The 18,395-nt window shown below is 34.1% G+C and overlaps 2 protein-coding genes across 2 annotated transcripts in view; one reads left to right on the top strand and one right to left on the bottom strand.

Annotated features, from left to right (window-relative positions):
• LOC114248293 (FHF complex subunit HOOK interacting protein 2A) overlaps positions 1-5,390 on the bottom strand; it is a 30,831-nt gene extending 25,441 nt beyond the window's left edge. The window contains exon 1 of the mRNA XM_028181496.2: positions 5,124-5,390. Coding sequence (XP_028037297.2) covers positions 5,124-5,168 — 45 coding nt within the window. The 5' untranslated portion in view covers positions 5,169-5,390. The remainder of the gene's footprint in view (positions 1-5,123) is intronic.
• A 4,905-nt stretch (positions 5,391-10,295) lies between these two features.
• Positions 10,296-17,523, top strand: LOC114248292 (nischarin). The gene is made up of 4 exons (XM_028181494.2): positions 10,296-10,859; positions 11,155-11,401; positions 12,219-12,337; positions 13,636-17,523. The coding sequence occupies exons 1-4, from the start codon at positions 10,419-10,421 to the stop codon at positions 14,221-14,223; spliced, it is 1,395 nt and encodes a 464-aa protein (XP_028037295.2). The 5' UTR covers positions 10,296-10,418; the 3' UTR covers positions 14,224-17,523.
• The last annotated feature ends 872 nt before the right edge of the window (positions 17,524-18,395 follow it).

The following is an 18,395-nucleotide window of genomic DNA, read 5'->3' as shown; positions in this document are numbered from 1 at the left end:
CACTATGGCTAGGGATCCATACAAAGAGCACAGAAAGACCAAAATGATTGCATTTATTTAATAGATTTCTTATTTCTATGACAACAGAAGAAATATTTTTTGATTTAAATGGGAACCTATTCAGAGACTGTAAGGCACTTTTTGAATCAGAGAAAATTATTGTTTTTGGAAGTTTAAATAGAATAATATATTCAATAGCCTTAAAAATACCGTAACATTCCCCAGTAAACACTGATGTTTCCGGAGGGAGTTTGATTTTCTGTGATATTTTAAATTGAGCATGATAGACACCTACACCAACAGGATCAGAAGAGGAGTGTTTAGACGCGTCTGTGAAAATATGATGGTAATCAACCCAAACAGTATTTTTAAGAAGATTAAATGAAAATTTTGTACAAATATCGTGCTTGTTTAAATCAAAGTTAAAATGGATTTCTGGAAGAGACATTAATGCTTCAAAGCTAGTATTGAAAAGAGGGTAATTAATGGATCGATGAATAGGAGCTTTTATGTTAATAAATTTCTTAAAACTATTGATTAGACAAGGTGGTTTTTTATGTCTCCAATATGCAGATGTATCTATACAATGAGAAAGTTGCTGAAGTTTGTTATAAAGAGAGTGGTTAAGAAACTGAAAAGATCGGAATATAAATTTGTCTGCTAAATATTGACGACGTAGATGTAGTGGAGGATCACCACATTCTACTTGAAGAGCATTGATAGGGCTTGACCGCATAGCACCAGAAACTATTCGTAAAGCTTTGGACTGTATGAGATCTAGTTTTTTAAATGCTTTAACACTCCCAGGCTCTAGCAAGAATGTACCATAATCTAACATACTTCTTATAAGTGCATTATATAACAATTTCATGCAAAAAGGGTGAGCACCCCACCTAACGCCTGACAAACATCTTAAAATATTAAGAGCACGTTCACATTTAGTATTTAGGTAATCACAATGTGGGATACCAGTCAGTTTCGAATCTAAGACAATTCCCAAAAACTTAACATTAGCTTTGACTGGAATCTGATTACCCTCATAAAATATAGAGATAGGAGGAGGCCTTCTTGATCTCGTGAATAAAACTATTGTACTTTTTGCAGGTGATAGATCAAGGCCATTTAGGTCCAACCAAGTTTTTAAATTTATCATCGATTGTGTTATAGACGAACTAGCTTTTTCAATAGATTTATCACAACAGTAAATTAAAAGATCATCAGCATACTGAAGGACATTTACACTATTAAGTGATGATTTTAAATCTTGAGTATAAATATTATATAATATTGGACTAAGTACTGATCCCTGAGGAAGGCCCTTTGAAACAAGTCGAGTAATTGACTTCCCGTCATCTAGTTTCAGGACTATGTATCTTTCGGAAAGCATGTTTATGATAAACTTTGTTAATAGCAGTGGTATATTAAGTTGTAAAAGCTTACTCTTTAAAATACTTATCACTACGTTATCATACGCACAATTTATATCTAAGAACGCAGCTATTACTGATTTATTATTTGAGAATGATAATTGAATATCAGAAACGAATATGCTTAAACTATCAATAGTACTTTTCCCACGTCTGAAACCAAACTGGGATTCACATAATAGACCGTTATGCTCAACAAACCATTCTAAACGATTTTTTATAAGATGTTCTGTAATTTTCATCAAAACAGAAGAAAGTGCGATTGGGCGATAGTCAGAATGGTCTGAAGAGCACCTATCAGGTTTCAGAACGGGAATTATTTCCTGGCGTTTCCACGTGGAAGGGATGTTACCAGATGTCACTATGGAATTTATAAGAGATAAATAATAAAATAAAGCATCATCATTTAAATGAGAAATAAAGGAATAAGGTATACCGTCCAGTCCAGGAGCAGAATCCTTAACATGTGACAATACACCTTTTAATTCAGTGAGAGAAAATATACTGTTTAGACCAAAATAGTTATAATTATTTATATTTTTTACAGGGTAGGGAATTGTTAAGTCTTCGGGAACGAAAGGAGGAGCTAATTTATCTAAAAAGCTATTAACTAAATGAGAAGGTATTGATTTTGGAGATGAATATTTGAATGCAGATCTAAACCTCCTTATATTTTGCCAGACAAGAGATGGTTTGACATCAGGTGATATTGAATAGCAGAAGATTTTCCAGCCATCAAATTTCTTTTTCTTTAGAAATTTTGAGGTTTCTGACATTATCTTTGTAAGAATTTCAAAATTCTCATCAGTGGAACATTCACAGTATGTAATTTCAGCATATTTTCTTCTCTTTACTGCCTGAGTGCATTCATTATCCCACCAAGGAGGAGAAGGAATAAAACCCAAAGAGCTATTTTTAATAGGAAAAATTTCATTGGCGACCTCAATAAATGTTCTTGCCAAAGAATCTGCACACTGAGATTCTGTACCTGGATTAATTTTTGGAAGTGTAATAATTTTGTTTTTTATTAGATCTCTATATAAATCCCAATCAGCATAATTAAGCTTATATTTTAGACGAGGAGAATATGTTTTATGTAATACTTTATTGTTGTTATTGCCGGTTGGAAATGATAATAATAATGGGAAGTGATCACTACCAAAAGTAGATCGCAATGGATCCCAAGACAAAGAAGAAGCAAGATTAGGTGTAGAGACTGTTAAATCTGGACAACTTGGGCCCTCGTCAGGATGAGAACGTCGAGTAGGGCGACCATCATTTAATATACACAAATTCACTGAATCAAATATATTTATTAATGTGTTACCATAACTATTAGAAGATAAGTAACCCCAGGATTCATGGCGACAGTTAAAATCGCCAAGGATCATAAAAGGCTTTGGAAGAATGTAAATGATATCTTTAATTTCATTCAAGATTGCAGAAGAAGGATGAGGTATATAAATAGATACATAACAGATATTTTCGACTAAAGCAGCAATAATAGAAAAATTATTACTGTGAGAAGGAGTAGAGAAGAGAGAAAAAGAAAGGGGGTGTTTCACAAGCATGGCTACTCCGCCATGCCCATCCACACGATCTTCCCTGAGACATGAATAACCACGAATCTTAAATAAAGATCCTGGTTTCAACCATGTCTCTTGAAGAGCACAGATATAAGGTTTATATTTATTTAATAAATAAATAAGATCACTTTTTTTAGGAGTGATGCTTTGACAATTCCATTGAAGAACTTTGTCCATTATTTGGTTTATAAATTTGAGTAATTGCAGAGACTAATAAGGCAGCGTTGGACGGTGTAAATTCATTCGATTGACTAAGAGATTTTATAAGAGAGATAATTAAATTAAGTACTGGGGTTTCCAATGGGTTTTCACTGTCTTTGTTACTTAATGCACATCCATTGGAGGGTTGGGGAATATTAAAATCCCTTAAAATTTCTTGGTGAGCTGATTTGTCATACCCTTTGCTAAGTGTAGGTGGAGGCTTTGGTTTAACAAAAACAGTTTTTTTATATGAAGTACTACTGTTCATAGCTTTAGATGTAGGATGTTGATGCTGGGTTGGAAAAGTATTAGGAGTGATGTTAGGTGATGAGAGCAATGCATCTGCATAAGAAATTTGAGAGACAAATGGATGTAGCTTTGAAGCTTCTGAATAGGAAATACAGCTCTTAGCCATTGATTCCTTTATAGCTCTTTGTCTTTCATATTCTAAGCATTTTTTATCGGTTGCAATATGGGACCCCTTACATAGACAACAAGATATAAAATCTTCTTGAATGGAGCAGTTATCACCACTATGTCCTTGACCACATCTAAAACATCTTGGTTTAGATCTGCATTGAGATTTGACATGCCCAAACCGACAACAATTGTAGCATTGAATAGTAGGATATATATACAAGTCTACAGTAAGAGCAGTGTAGCACATATAAACACGTTTAGGCAAAATTTGACCATCAAAAGTAAATACTACAGACTCAGTACATTTAAGATGGTTTTGTCCATCAATCATCATCTTCCGTTTTATTCTCCTAATTTTTATGATTGGACCGCAGCCAATAGGAACAGAAACATTATCTTTTATTTCCTCTTCGGACCACTCAGCTGGAACTCCTCTTACTATTCCTATTCTGCTCACAGAAAATGATGGAATAAAAGCCTTATATTTTTCACATTCTAAATTTTTGTTTTCAACAAAGTCATTTGCATCTTGATGCTTAGAAAAAGAAATGGATAATCTATTCCGGCCTATCCTTTTTAAACTTCCATTCACAATATTTTTAATAGAATTTCTTTTGAGAAAGCGTCCAAATGTAACTGGATGTAAAGTAATATTATCGTCGGGAGATGAAAATTGTTTTTGAATGTGAACAACATAAGGAGCAGCATCGGATGAGTTTTATAACAGCCTTGCAACAGGGGGCTGTGGTTGTGGTGGAGAGTCTGTGTTATTGTTTTGTGTGGTCTCTACTACTATAGAAGAATTATTGCCGGAATCGACTTTGGAAAGTATTTGTTTACTAATTTCTACACATTGGCAATCACTTTCCTTAATATCTTTCTTATCACCACGGTGTTTTCGTCGTCTTTTATTACAGTGCCTGCAGATTCTGGGCAGAGCTGACACTCTTTTACGGCCACTAGATATCTGGGAAACTGAACCATCTGTATCCATGGTACTACCATCGTCATTATTTGAAATTGTCACTACATGACCTATATCGGGGGCTGTCCCCCCAGGATCACCCGGGGGGTCCATCATGTCATGAAGGAAAAGAGAAGAAAATAAAGCTTACCAATAGTATGAAATTTACACAGAATAAATAAAATTTAAACTTTAATACTAACTAACTACTAAAATATATACAAACTACAACTTATCTGATCTAAATATTAAAAAAGAAACAAAAGAAAAAAGAAAATTAACATGAAAATCAAAATAAAATGGAAAATTAACAAAAAGCACGTCCGACCGATTTGAGGTTTCCCAATCTCCCAAAAGCTCAGTTGCTTGTTTGTTTTGGTCGAATTAAAACATTAAAGACCTTATCATCATAAATTTTAATAAAATGGTATCTACAGAAATAACTCATGCTCGTTACATAGGATACATATAAACTTATGTTCGTACTGATATTTGTCAAGATAATTTAATAGTATTTAAACTCACGACATCGGCAGCAGTTTGCAGCACGTCGGAGAATCTGCTGAGCATTTTTACGTGTACTGCTTTCGTAAATTCAGAAGTGAACGAACATTATGTATTTGAAAACATGAAAATAGAAGTAAAAGGGAATTGTTAAATTTTATATAAATCAAATAGAAATTGCATCGGATAGGTAATTTACTAAACTTATTTATGTATTTATTTTCATTCAGATTTTTTTTAATTTTTATGTTGTCTTGGTTTCTAGACTTTTACGACCATAGTTTTTTTTTGGTACAATTTTTCCTTATAAGGAAAGGCAAAGGGATCGAAGCCCATACAGCCTTGTCTGTTCTATATAATTCCTAAAATAATTTTTCAAAAAAACCGAAGCCAGGTCTTATACGATTTATATTATATCCTAAAATAAAAATTTCCAGATTACAAAAAGACATAAGTGGATTATATACACTGAAGTAGGAAACCTATATATATATCTATGATTATATAGGCTAAAAGGTGACAAACCTATTGTCTTGACAATGACAGGGTTTCAGATCTAACAAACTCACTGCCTGGGATACAGAGACAGTAAAAAAAATCAACAATTTTGGCGTTGCTGAAGTCCATGGGCGACGGTAACTACTCACAATCAGTTATGTTCGTCTGCTTACAAGAGCAATAAAAAAATAAAAAAACAAAGTAATTTGTATTTGTAGTATAAAATTGTCGAGACTAAAAGTAGACTAAGGTTAGTGTTGGACGCTTAAATTTGAGGGATTGGGTTCTGTAGGTTGATGAGGGGCTATTTAAAAACACACTGCTTCATTATAATTATATTGCAGATAGCTTGAACACTTTTACACCATTAGTGGTAGAGTTAACATTTTCTTTTACATTTTGACATTCAACAAGTGTGTTTTTGATGACATCCAAGTTGAAATAAATGATTTTGAATTTGAATTTTGAATTTGAATTTGATTATAAAATTATTATCTTTATATTTTTTAATAAAACTATTACATGTTTCTCTTGCCGTGTCTAGATGAGAAGTCCTGTTACTTTCTTACAAGAATACAATCATCTGTTTTTTTAAACATTTAAAATAATTCTAATATTCGAAATCTGTAATCATGTGTCAAGTGTTGCCTGCCATTACATTTATATTCAAACTCCAACAGTTAGTATTCTGCCCGCGAGTTGTAGCAGTTTATTCGCTATCTGAAGTTGTCGTAATCTAAACAATAAGAATCCCAGTCAACTCGTATCACGTCGTGCTATGATTGGTTCCGTCGCTTTAAAGACGATAATTTTGATGTTCACATAGGCCCGGATAAAGTAAAGCCAAAAACCTTCGATGACGCTGAGTGGAGGCATTTCTAGATGAAGATCCGTGCCAAACGTATGCCCAACTTGCTCTGAATTAAGAGACATTCGCCAAGCCATTCCCAAGCGATTGCATGGATTGAGAATGTTTCGTAAACTAGCGAACTGGGATCCTTAAGAGATGAAGTCACGAGATGCTGAACATCGTTTTATCGCCTGTGAACAAATGCTCCAGCGATATAACAGAAAGAGTTTTCTTCGTCGTTTGATTGCACATAACAACTTATATACAGCCATCAAAGAATGGCTTAATTCGTGAATAGTCTTAAAAGACGAACATTTATACCATGGTAGGTACAGGAGGTATTCGAACTCTGCAAGGAAAATGGGATAAAGTTGTTGCTAGTAATAGGCAATCCTTTGAATCATTCATTTCAAAATATTTTCACAAAAAAAGGTGCATTCTCTTCAAAAAACAGCGAGAAAGTAATGCGAACTTTATATAATTTGCACAATTTTACTATTGGTGGTACAGCATCTTGTAAGATCACGCGGGTAGGTACCATCAGTCTTTTTATTTTTGTCGCGAAGTGATGAGGATGGCATAACAGTCATACTTCACTATTAAAACATATATCTTACTATAACTCAAGTTGGGCGATGGCTTTCACTTAGTGATGTCTATTGGTTCCTCTAATTATTTAACACTAGGTGGATAGTCAGCTCAATTTTTATTGATGTAAAAAATCACTTCAAGTAATTGATTTAAAAATTGTTAGCATAACTTAGCATAGCTCATAATATATCTCATTTTACTTTAACATTGGTTGCGATTAGAAATGCCCACCGATCACAAATTTTTAGCACCGACTTAAACCTTATGTCAGTAACCAACTTTATTACCCACGTCTTTTAGCAACCGTGGGTACCCGAGTACTCACAGTTCTAAATATTAAAAATTTTGTTTATTGTGTTAAATTCAAATTTAGCTCAGATGTACAAACCAACCGCAAACTTGACAATTGATAGCAACAGCTCTATCCGTACCGTAGCCGTCCTGGATTCACTCAATATATATCATCGAAACCAACTAAGTATGGTATAAAGATCTGGTGGATTTGTGATACAGAAAACGCATGTCCTTTGCAGGGGATTATGTACACTGGTAAAACAGATGGCACTCGGGAAAAAAATCAGGGTGAAAGAGTAGTGAAAGAATTGGCAGTTCTGTACCGAGGTAGTGGTAGAAACATCTGCACGGATAACTTCTTTACTACTCTTCCCATTGCTAAACAATTGTTATCGTGGAACCTTACCGTTGTTGGCACGGTAAAAAAAACCTTACATTCCTAGCATTATGAGAGCAAATAAGACACGGGAGCAGTATTCGACAGTTTTTAGATTTCACGAAAAGGTTACTCTGTGTTCTTATGTTCCTAAAAAAATAAAGCTGTCATTCTGTTATCTGCAAAGTATTCAGATGCATCAGTTGGTGATGACCCAAAAAAAAAACAGAAATTATAAATTTTTATAATAAATATAAAGCTGGCGTTGACACAATTGTAGAACTCCGCTTCCAACAGTCAGGAAGTAATACACAGATTGCAGTAGTTCACTTAATTCTGTATTGCTTTATTTGTAACTCCACTCGTACAGTCTTTAGATATCTGCTCACTACAGAATACACTGCTTTCTGTCTCGTTTTTTCAGACTAGCGCCTTTTTTATTATGTCACGTCCCCACTACTGTAATTGCTCCCACCAACAGTGTTGCTATTTGGCAATCCGAAAATTGCCTTAACATTAACAAATTTAATTATTTTACAACAAACCTTACACAATGGACCAAATGGTCCGAAAGTACACAAGTCAACGACGATCTTCGAGTTGGCCAATGGCATTGTTCTTCAACATGCTAGACATTTCTTCACTTGCATCATATATTATATAATTTATTACGAAAATAATAAAATGATTACCAAAAAAACGACAGAACGTCGTCAATTTATGCGGAAGCTAAGTGAAGAACTGTCATTACCGATGATTGAACACCGCACGGCAAATCTGCAAGTAATGCGTCACTTCTCCACAAAGACTGCTGTTGAAAGTATTTTAGGTCATCCACTAACAGAAACAACCGAGATAACTCCTGGTCCAGGGTTCCAAAAGATAAAACTGAAAGAAAAAAGTGACAGGATCTTGTCATGTGTGCAATGCCTTACCAATAAGAAGACGGAGAAAGACTCGTAAGAGCTGTGCAAATTGTCAGCGGCCAGTATGTGACGAGCACTCAATCAATCTTATACAGTGTGTTAAATGTTAGATTTAATGTCATTAATTATAAAAAAATGTAATATTTCTTTATTTTTTAATAAAATTTAGTTGCATCTATAATAAAAACCATTTTCAATTTATTTTCTACTGTGGGTACCCGGGTACCCGGTTGCTAATCGGGAGATGGCTGAAGTTTAAGCTTATTTAAAAACCAACTAACTTTCTTTTGAGTTAAAAAACGACGATTCGAGAGCTTAAAATGATATATTGAATTTTCTTTGAGCTATTCATACAAATACACCGCGGTGGGTACCCGGTTATTAACATAAGGGTTAAGCCGACGAGTTTATAAAATAACCGAATAGCAGAGTAATAGAAGTAAAATAATAATTTAGCAATGGATTTAAGCTCAACAACCGAGACAACTCAGTCCGTAGTAGATCGCGTACTGGCCCAGCAGCTTGGTTCTGATTCAGCGGTTTATCCCGAATCAGCACGACCCATCGGTCGCACGTTCTCGGTGTGGTTCTGTGAGTATGGTTTTAATGTTGACTGCGAGAACATTCTACTCTACCTGAGTTCCAACCGTGGGCGGAGATCAGACGTCTCGTGTGAAAGTGCATTTAATTTTGATGAATGAATTTGATGAATGGGCTTTGAAAACATCATTGCGCCCGCGGGCTGTCCCAAAATCTGCGGACCATCAAGATCCTCATACCCCACGCCCATTTAGACTCCGAAAGTGCATGCATGAGGATCGGCACACTGTCCGAAAAAAAGAAAAAGAAAAATGATAATTAAGAAAAATTGATAAGTGTGACGACAATGTGTATCCCAATATCGAGAAGATACTCGAAAGGCAGCATAGAAACTGCTGAAGGAGATATATGTTTCCTAGTTGTTTTGGCAAGGACACCAAATGCACATTAATTTTCCAAAAAGTGCTTGTAGGTTCTTAATTTTTCTTCAATTCCAGAATCAGTTTCCAGTATTTTTGTACTGTAGCATTTGGAGTTTCCGTTGGTGGTTGTTTTTAAAATCTAAAAATCCCGATCTTTTATTACTGTGCTTACCAAACATAAATGTTTACTCACGATATTTCATTGAACATTTGCTTACTTTAGAACTTCACAACACAACTTGTTTAAACTTAATTGGATTTATTTTAAATATCATATCATACCATCTCATTTCATTTAATTTCATTCCAGTCGATTAATGTCTCAAATTAATCATTTTCATTTCATTTCACTCCATATTATCCTTTTTCATAAAAATAAGAATATAAATTAAAATAAGACATGACTTAAAAGTCTTAGTTACCAGGTCATAAAATTCCATAAAAAAATATAATAAGTGTGTAATCGATGATGGAAAACTCGAATTTGCCATTTTACAAGGATTGGAAAATATATTTATTAAGACTTGGCTTCGGCCTTAATGAAACTTTTATTTCCGGATTTAATATAAATCATATAAGACCTGGCTTCAGCTTTTTTGAAATTTTATTTCAGAAATTATATAGAACAGACAAGGCTGTATGGGCTTTGATCCCTTTGCCTTTCCTAATAAGGAAAAATTGTACCAAAAAAAGAAATGATGGCTACGCGGTAGCGAAGTGCAATCGCATTTACCACCTAAAAAATACAATGAAAATACTAGTGATACAGACTGTGATTAAGTATTAATAACCTGTAATATAATAAATGATCCAGCTAAAATGTCTTCATTTTTAAAATATCACGAAAATAGTTCAGTAGGCGTTGACGAGGCTACAATAAAAGACAATGTTACGTATTACAAAATTACAGTCAAAGTGGGTTCCGTTAATTGGCATGTAATGCATCGATACAACGATTTTGTGGAGCTTCACGATAAACTCGTATCAGACCATGGTGTTGGAAAGGAATTACTTCCGCCTAAAAAAGTTATACGAAATAAGACTCCTAAGTTTGTGGAACAAAGACGCGAAGCATTGAATGTGTATCTGAAGGAAGTGCTAAACTATTTAAAATTATCCATGCCGTATGAATTCGCGCACTTTTTAGATTTTCATAAATACGATATTTTCTTTTTATTAACCGACTTAGCGAAGACTTTGTATTTGGAAGGTGATAATTTGTTGGAGAATGCAAAATCTTATAAGTTCACGCCTCTCGAGGTACGTTAATCATCTATATGTATATATATTCGCCAAACTAAGCATTCCAAAAATTTATAACCCATTGCTTGGAAAATCAAATGTGAGGAGACAGTAGCTTATTTGATTATATTAATAATTGATTATCTAATGGAATATTTGCACAGTCAAATATATTATGGCACTCTACTTAAAAAAAATACTTCTCAAAGTTGTCAAACTGACAGTAATGTACGGAGCATACATACATTTAAAGTTCATTGTCTAATTACTCCCATACTTAAGTTGAAAGTAAAACGTTTTGCAAAACTTCCAGTTGCATGCGATTAGTGAAAGACTAAAAATGGCGTGTCCTCCAACAGAGAAACAAGATCAAACATACGATTTCAGCCATGTCTTAGACTTCTGTTCACAACTTCGCTCATTGGACGTTGAAGGAAGCTATGAAAAATATGGCACAAGCAACATAATACTAAATGAGTTGCAATTTGATTTCATTCCCTTCAAGTCCTTGGTTAACTTAAGGATACTAGGAGTTCCCATGAGATGCATACAGAGTGTTGGTGAGTACTTAAATGATAAATACAATTGAAATAGATCTCTGTTTAAACTTTGATGTATATTGTACACATTAATTAGGAAAATATGGGTCACTATCCTAGATAGACGAGTATCAATTTTCAATGAACTGAATTTTCAACAAGTAGTATTAATAATTCATAATTTTGTGTAATTACTGGTGTGACAGCATATTGTGGACTTGCACAAGTCTATATTGGTGGTCAGCATCACATGATTTGTGAGCTGCATTGATTTCTTTTACTCTTCAGCTGCAGCCCTTTCGCAAAATATTTAGTCCAACCATGAACCATTAGTTTTTATCTTGGCTTGTAAGAGACAGTGACGTTAGAGTAAACATTTTTTAACATGATGCTATAAAAATATATGTTAAATATTTGGCTCTTTTGCTTGACAAGGTTGCCAACCATTGGTCTATACGAATCCTTCAAAGTTCACCAGAGAAGAAGGCATTTCAATGAGTAGAGAAAACATTTGGCTCTAATAATTGATTAGTATGTAGGTATAAAGAGGGAAAGTTAATAGATAATAACATTTAGAAACTATAATTTTTTTATTACCTTTTTCTTGTATAGTTGTAAATAAAAAATTTATTAAAAACCGTTTTATTACATCTACAAGAAAAAAAAACTATCATTAGTAACATATTTAGTTATCTAAACAAAAGAGAAACTACCACATAAAATTAATGTAAATTTTGAGGTTCTTGTACCAGACCTGAAGGCACAGGACAGAGCAGAACCGCCTTGAGACTCCATGACAGTAGATTAAATGTTCTCAATGCTACACTTTATTCCTCAGGTAGTCTACGGGACACCCTAGTCAACCTGTCAGTATTAACGGCCACAGTAATCTCTCTGAATGAATTTCTATTAGTTGACATCCTGCATAAAGAACCATCGAGTATTGCTGATACAGTGGTGAGTGAAAATTAATAGCAATAGAGCTTATTGATTGATATTGTTTTATGATTTTTAGTTGTATTTTGTTTGCATACATTGTGTAAAATAAGAAGTAACCCGTTAAAATAGTTATTAATCTTTTTATTAAATATTATTTTAAATTATAAAGTGAACATAAAAACATCTAGTCATTTCATTGCCATCTTTTTTTTGTTTCTTTAAAGAGGGTTTTCATATTATTATTCTTCAGTCGTTAAAATAGCAGTGGTAATCGCATGAGTTAACATTGATGCTAGAATTATTATTATTAGTTTTAAGGATTGCAGTCGTTGTACAGTATAATCGAGATTTTGTCGCAGAGTGGGTGAAGGTATTAATATTGTCTCTGGGCCTTGTTGCACTATCTGTGGGTTCGATCCATTAACCATTTACAATTTTTTAATAAGAACAGAATCTACAGTAGCACTTGCTGTGCAATTATTGAATTATCCACAAATTGAAATTGCAAGAGGGACAAACTATAAAATTCTAGTTACCGACTTAAATGATAACTTAAATATTTTTCTTTATTTTATTTATTCTTAAGAAGACATAATTTCTACATGTTCATTATTTTTATTTTACAGTTTCAGACTTATTTAATTTTAAAGTTTTCATTGCCACTGAAGTTTTGTAATTTTTTATTTATCTATTACATCTTTTTTTTATTGCCCTTGTAGACAGACAAGCATAAGGTCCACCTGATGGTGAGTGGTTACCATCACCCATGGACATCAGCAATCCCAGGGGCGAGCCAATTTGTTGCCTACCATTACATATAATAAGTGCCGTTCCGAATTTGTGTTATTTACCGATTTTATAGAATACGGCTGCATTCTAAATACCATTTATTCAATAAACAGTAGTCCAACTCTTTACAAAGTTGTTGTTAGTATTTTAGATTGCAGAGCAATCTATGTTACAACACGACATAGTGTATTGATGACTCATGTGGCTTATTCATTGTGTATTTATCAAGAGCACATGAATAGGAATACATTTTATCTAATGCGACAATGTACACATTGCTGATAAATCGCCAATTATACGAATATCATGTAACCTTCAAGCAGCAAGCAGATTAATATTCATACCGGCCACACATTTAAAAATGTCAATAGATAGCAGGTTGTTGTAAATGCTAATCTCGTGTAAGTCTCGCGACTAGGTTTGTGATTTAAATATTTAATATAGACCTATAGTTTGAGGATATTTCCGATTTGGTTGTTGTGTAAAAAACCACGTTAAAGTTTCTATTGTTTTTGCTTTGTCAACAGAAATGGAAGAAACTCGCGATGATAAACTTCGGTAACAACAACATTGAAAATGTCGATTGGGCTATCAAATTGGTCCCAAGACTTCAGCACCTGAGTCTCTCGTCAAACAAACTCAAAGAGCTCTGTGACATATCAAGCCTCCACGAACTAAGGATATTAGATTTGTCCATGAACTCGTTCTCGCTCTGTGAGAAGTGGCACGCTAAAATAGGTAACATAGTAAAAATAGAACTATCACAGAATAAGGTTGAATCGCTACGAGGGTTTTCCAGACTCTATTCTTTAGAGAGTTTAAATTTAGGCTGTAATGTTATAACAGATGTTGAAGAGGTCCAGCATATATGTAAATTACCTTGCTTAGAGTATCTATGGCTGACGGCGAATCCCGTTGCCTCGATCATAGATTATAGAGTTAAAGTCATAGAGCAATTCAACTCTAGAATGTCCGAAATCTGTTTGGATAACGAGCGAGCTTCTGAGAAAGAACTGGACACGGCTAGGGTTTTGCAAGCATTGAGGGTGGTTAAAGAAGGTAAAATACCTACTTTCCTAGACAATCATACCAGTCATAGTTTTAATAAAAGTTGACATTAAAGCTATATATATATATATGTTATAAAAATATTTAATATTAAATTTAGTTATGTTTGAAATATTTCATAGTTTAAGTAGTAACCGCATGTGCGGCTGTGTTGTATGTACGTACACAGGGTAAGGAGAATGCTCCCGAATCCGTAACAGTTTGTATACTTCACGCTAGCTTAAATGGAAAAAACGTCGTCAAACCAACATCTACTATGTGCACTTTTTGAGATTTTTACTTTTTGACCTTTGCGTATAGTTCACAGCCCTATCTACCGTATAAAAAAAAACTGTTATGCTTTAATATTTATCTATAGCTTTCATTTGACATAGTTCTTAAAAATTCACTTTCATATCAAATTTTATACGAAAATGTTTTTACTCGTCATTTCAAAATAGTTTTTGCACATAGCAGATTTTGCTTTGACAGCGACGAAATATTATTCATTAACATAATTCCCGGAACAGCAATGCAATGTGCTCGCTGTAAAACTCGACTCATTTGAATATTTTGTTACATTGCGTGTTTTAATTTTTTAATATTTATTTATTTTATTTTTATTTAATATATTTTGTACACACAGCTTTTAGAAAAGACACGACAATAAGGATACAGAGTACAAGGGCACTACTTATTTCATGTTGAAATCTCTTCCAGTAGGCCCGCAAAAGGAAAGAAGATTTAGGGACACAAACCTAGTGCATACAGTAAACATTACATATAATAATATATACATATTACAAGATACAAAACAATATATATACATACAAATACACACACACACACACACACATATACTTACTTATATTATAATACATTATACAAATATATATACTTTATTTAAGATGGTAAGGATAAATAGTGTTCTTTAACAGATTATATATTAATATTATATATTAAGACATGTTAATTTTGATTGTCTTTTGTTGTATTTAATATTTCAACAGCGTTTTAAGTTTTGTCGTTTTCGGGAACGGCCTAAATACACTGTATTTAGAGAGCCCAAATAATTCAACTAGAAGGGGTCATTTAACAGTATTGAAAATGATTTAATGTCGTAAGTCGCCTAAAAGAAAATAGTATTAAAATCACGAGAGAGTATTTTTTTTTTAAAAATAACAACAATTACGTTGATTTTTTTATTCCTTATATGGATGGACGAGCTCACGGCCCACCCGCTGTTGAGTAGTCACCGGAGCCCATAGACATATACAAAGTAAATGCCGCCAGACACATTGAGATATGATTTCTAAGGTTTCAGTCCCTGCCCCACCTTTCAAACCGAAACGCATTACTACTTCACGGCAGATACAGGCAGGGTGGTGGTACCTACCCGTGCGGACTCACGATACGTCCTACCACCAGTAATTACGCAAATAATAATGTTATCTGTGTCGAGGACACATTGTGATCTGTAGAGCAGTCCGGTGACGTCAGACACACGTAACAACCGGAGTTATACGCGGTAAATGTGTTCGACATTTGTCTCATTTTTCGACTAAATCGTGAACTACATGTATTAGTATAAAACCGAGACTTAGAACTCGTGTATGAAGGTGGGTGGCGGAATTTACGTAATCACTTGACACCAGGTCGGCCGTGACCTCAACTGAGCTCATCCACTCAACTAAACAAAAAAAAAAACATTTTTGATAATTGTAAAAATACTTTGTGTATGATCTATAGTAGAATTATTTTGTCCGTGCAGTTTGGGTCATAAAAAATCGGTGCGGTGAAGCGAGTATTTCGCTCTCTCTTCCACTCACGAGCCTTATGGACGGGCATAGTGATGCGCATTATTGTTGTCGATAAGCGTTATCGATAGTGTGTTTAGTTTTGTCATTTTGTGGGTTAGTGATAAAAATGAAAGAAGGAATCACTAATCGAACACTTACACCACATATTGCCGCAGAAAGTTAACGAGAACGGCGGAAATTAACACTTTGTAACTTTTCGGGATTTATTCTTATTTCAGTGATAAATTTTAACACATTGTTGATAACAACACGTGCAAATATTATTTTGAATAAATTCTGCCATCAAAACGGCAAAACAAAACAAAGGAGTAGCCATTGTGTCGCTAAAGAAATTCAGAGAACGAATGCGTAAAAACAAATTACTCATCGACATAATGTACTATAATTTGTAGGTAAGTACAAATTACTCTTAACCTATCAATGTCTCACTACCCTTCGTATACCACCCCGCCGCCGTATACCTGCCTTCGATGACTCATTTGTTTTTATCGATAATGGCGTTGCGCCCGCTCAACATGCTCACCGCCCTAGCCGGGCTATGTTTTATGACCCAAACTGCACGGACAAAATAATTCTACTATAGTGGTATTGTTAATCGTTTTCGATTTTAAAATGGATCTGTATTAGATGCAACCTAACACGAACAACCTACTTAAGCATTTTTTGTTATGTTTGTGGGTATTCAGTGTGTCAATAAACGGGGAACTCAACGCATGTTGTCTATTATGTACTAGTACCCCATCCTCTGAATGCCCACAAACATAACATTTTTATTTTAAAAATTTGACGTTTTGATTTAAATTTGTCACGGTCTATCTTTTGTCTAGTTCAGCAAATGCCTACGTGCCTTTACTATTTGAATGTTATGAGTTATTGTACCAGATTGACATAAATAGCAGTGACTTGAATAATTGACGTACATTATGTAAAAATAGTAGTTTAATCAGTTATTTTAACTAAGTTCATTTATATTAACACATTAGAATACTTTTAAGCTATTTCATGGCTTTTATCGCGGGCTTTGAGCGCAGTGACTGAATCGAGAAATTCCGTAACGAAAATAAAACCTAACACTCCTCATTTCGCCTACCATGTAGTTCGCGTTCAACACATTCACACGTTGAGCTTGTGTAGCGTGACGTCACACTGCGTGCGCAATATGAAGCTTCTGCCCATCTCTCTCTCGCGTGGTCTAGCTTATGAGTGTGAAGGGGACAGTTAATGTTTTGCTTTTGTTAATGTTTATAAATATAGCGTGGTCTTATTTTATTATTGTTTTAATATCAAATTATTATTGTCTAATTATAATTGCATAAGTTTGATAAAAAATGCTATGCAATAGCTTTACCGCGGCAGTCCCTGAGTGCCACACGTGTTTTTTTTACCAATTCCATGCGGAATACTTCAAAATTAAATAACTTCGTAACAGTAATATACATTCGCAGCACATATGTAGTGTTTAAACAACAATATTTATTTATAATATGTTATCGAATGAATATTGAAAAATATTAATAAAATTATGTTTATGCTTTCAGTATTGTAAGATATACGTCTATTTGTTATTTCCTGTTCAATGACAATGAATTGAAATCTTTGGCATATCATTATACACAAAATATGTGTCTAGATTTACTATTTGTTTATTGTTTAAGGGTTTCAAATGTAGGTATTAGTTTTGTTCAGAATACTTTATTAAATAAAAAAACGTACAACTTAGTGTTACTACAAAAAATTAATGTGTTTTATAATAGTTCTGGATCCACGGTCTATTTTTGGACTTGATTACTATCAAGCTAATTTTCCGTGAGTATTTTGATGTACGATAACTCTCGATTGTGGTAGGTAACAGGGATAAAATACAGGGTGGCCCATAAGTCCTTTGATATGAAAAAAAATTTATTAAAATAAAACTAATTACATTATGAATAAAATTTTTATTTACATAAAAAGCTTAAAAAACGGGAATTATTTTTTGAAAATAACATCTCCTAAATGTAATCCGTTGCGATCACGGCACTCTTGCAAACGACGTCTAAAATTGTCGATGACTGCGCGGCACGTCACTGCTGAAATGCTTGTCATTTCTCTGCGGATGTTTTCTTTTAGGGCCTCAATTGACCGCGGGTTTGTGTCGTATACTTTAGCCTTAAGTAGCCCCACAAAAAAAAATCCATCGGGGTCAGATCTGGACTACGTGGAGGCCAGGAAATGTCTCCTCTCTTAGAGATAACTTTGCCAGCAAAAAGTTGACGGATAACGGGCATAGCAGTGTTAGAGGTGTGAGAAGTGGCCCCATCCTGTTGAAACCACGTCCTGGCATTAAAGCCTGAAAAGTTTTGCAATTCTGGTATGAAAAACTCTTCGATCATAGCCACATATCGCTCCGACGTAACAGTAACTGCGCGCCCTCTGCCATC

Source organism: Bombyx mandarina, chromosome 07 (assembly GCF_030267445.1).
Source record: "Bombyx mandarina strain Sakado chromosome 07, ASM3026744v2".
Taxonomy (NCBI): Eukaryota; Metazoa; Arthropoda; class Insecta; order Lepidoptera; family Bombycidae; genus Bombyx; species Bombyx mandarina.
This window is presented reverse-complemented; position numbering and strand designations above follow the sequence as displayed.

Excerpts from the sequence above, each read along its gene's own strand:
- LOC114248292 (XM_028181494.2), top strand. The coding sequence starts at position 10,419 with ATGTCTTCATTTTTAAAATATCACGAAAATAGTTCAGTAGGCGTTGAC. Across the intron at positions 11,402-12,218 it reads GAGATGCATACAGAGTGTTG|GTAGTCTACGGGACACCCTA; the intron begins GTGAGTACTTAA and ends TTTATTCCTCAG. Across the intron at positions 12,338-13,635 it reads CGAGTATTGCTGATACAGTG|AAATGGAAGAAACTCGCGAT; the intron begins GTGAGTGAAAAT and ends CTTTGTCAACAG.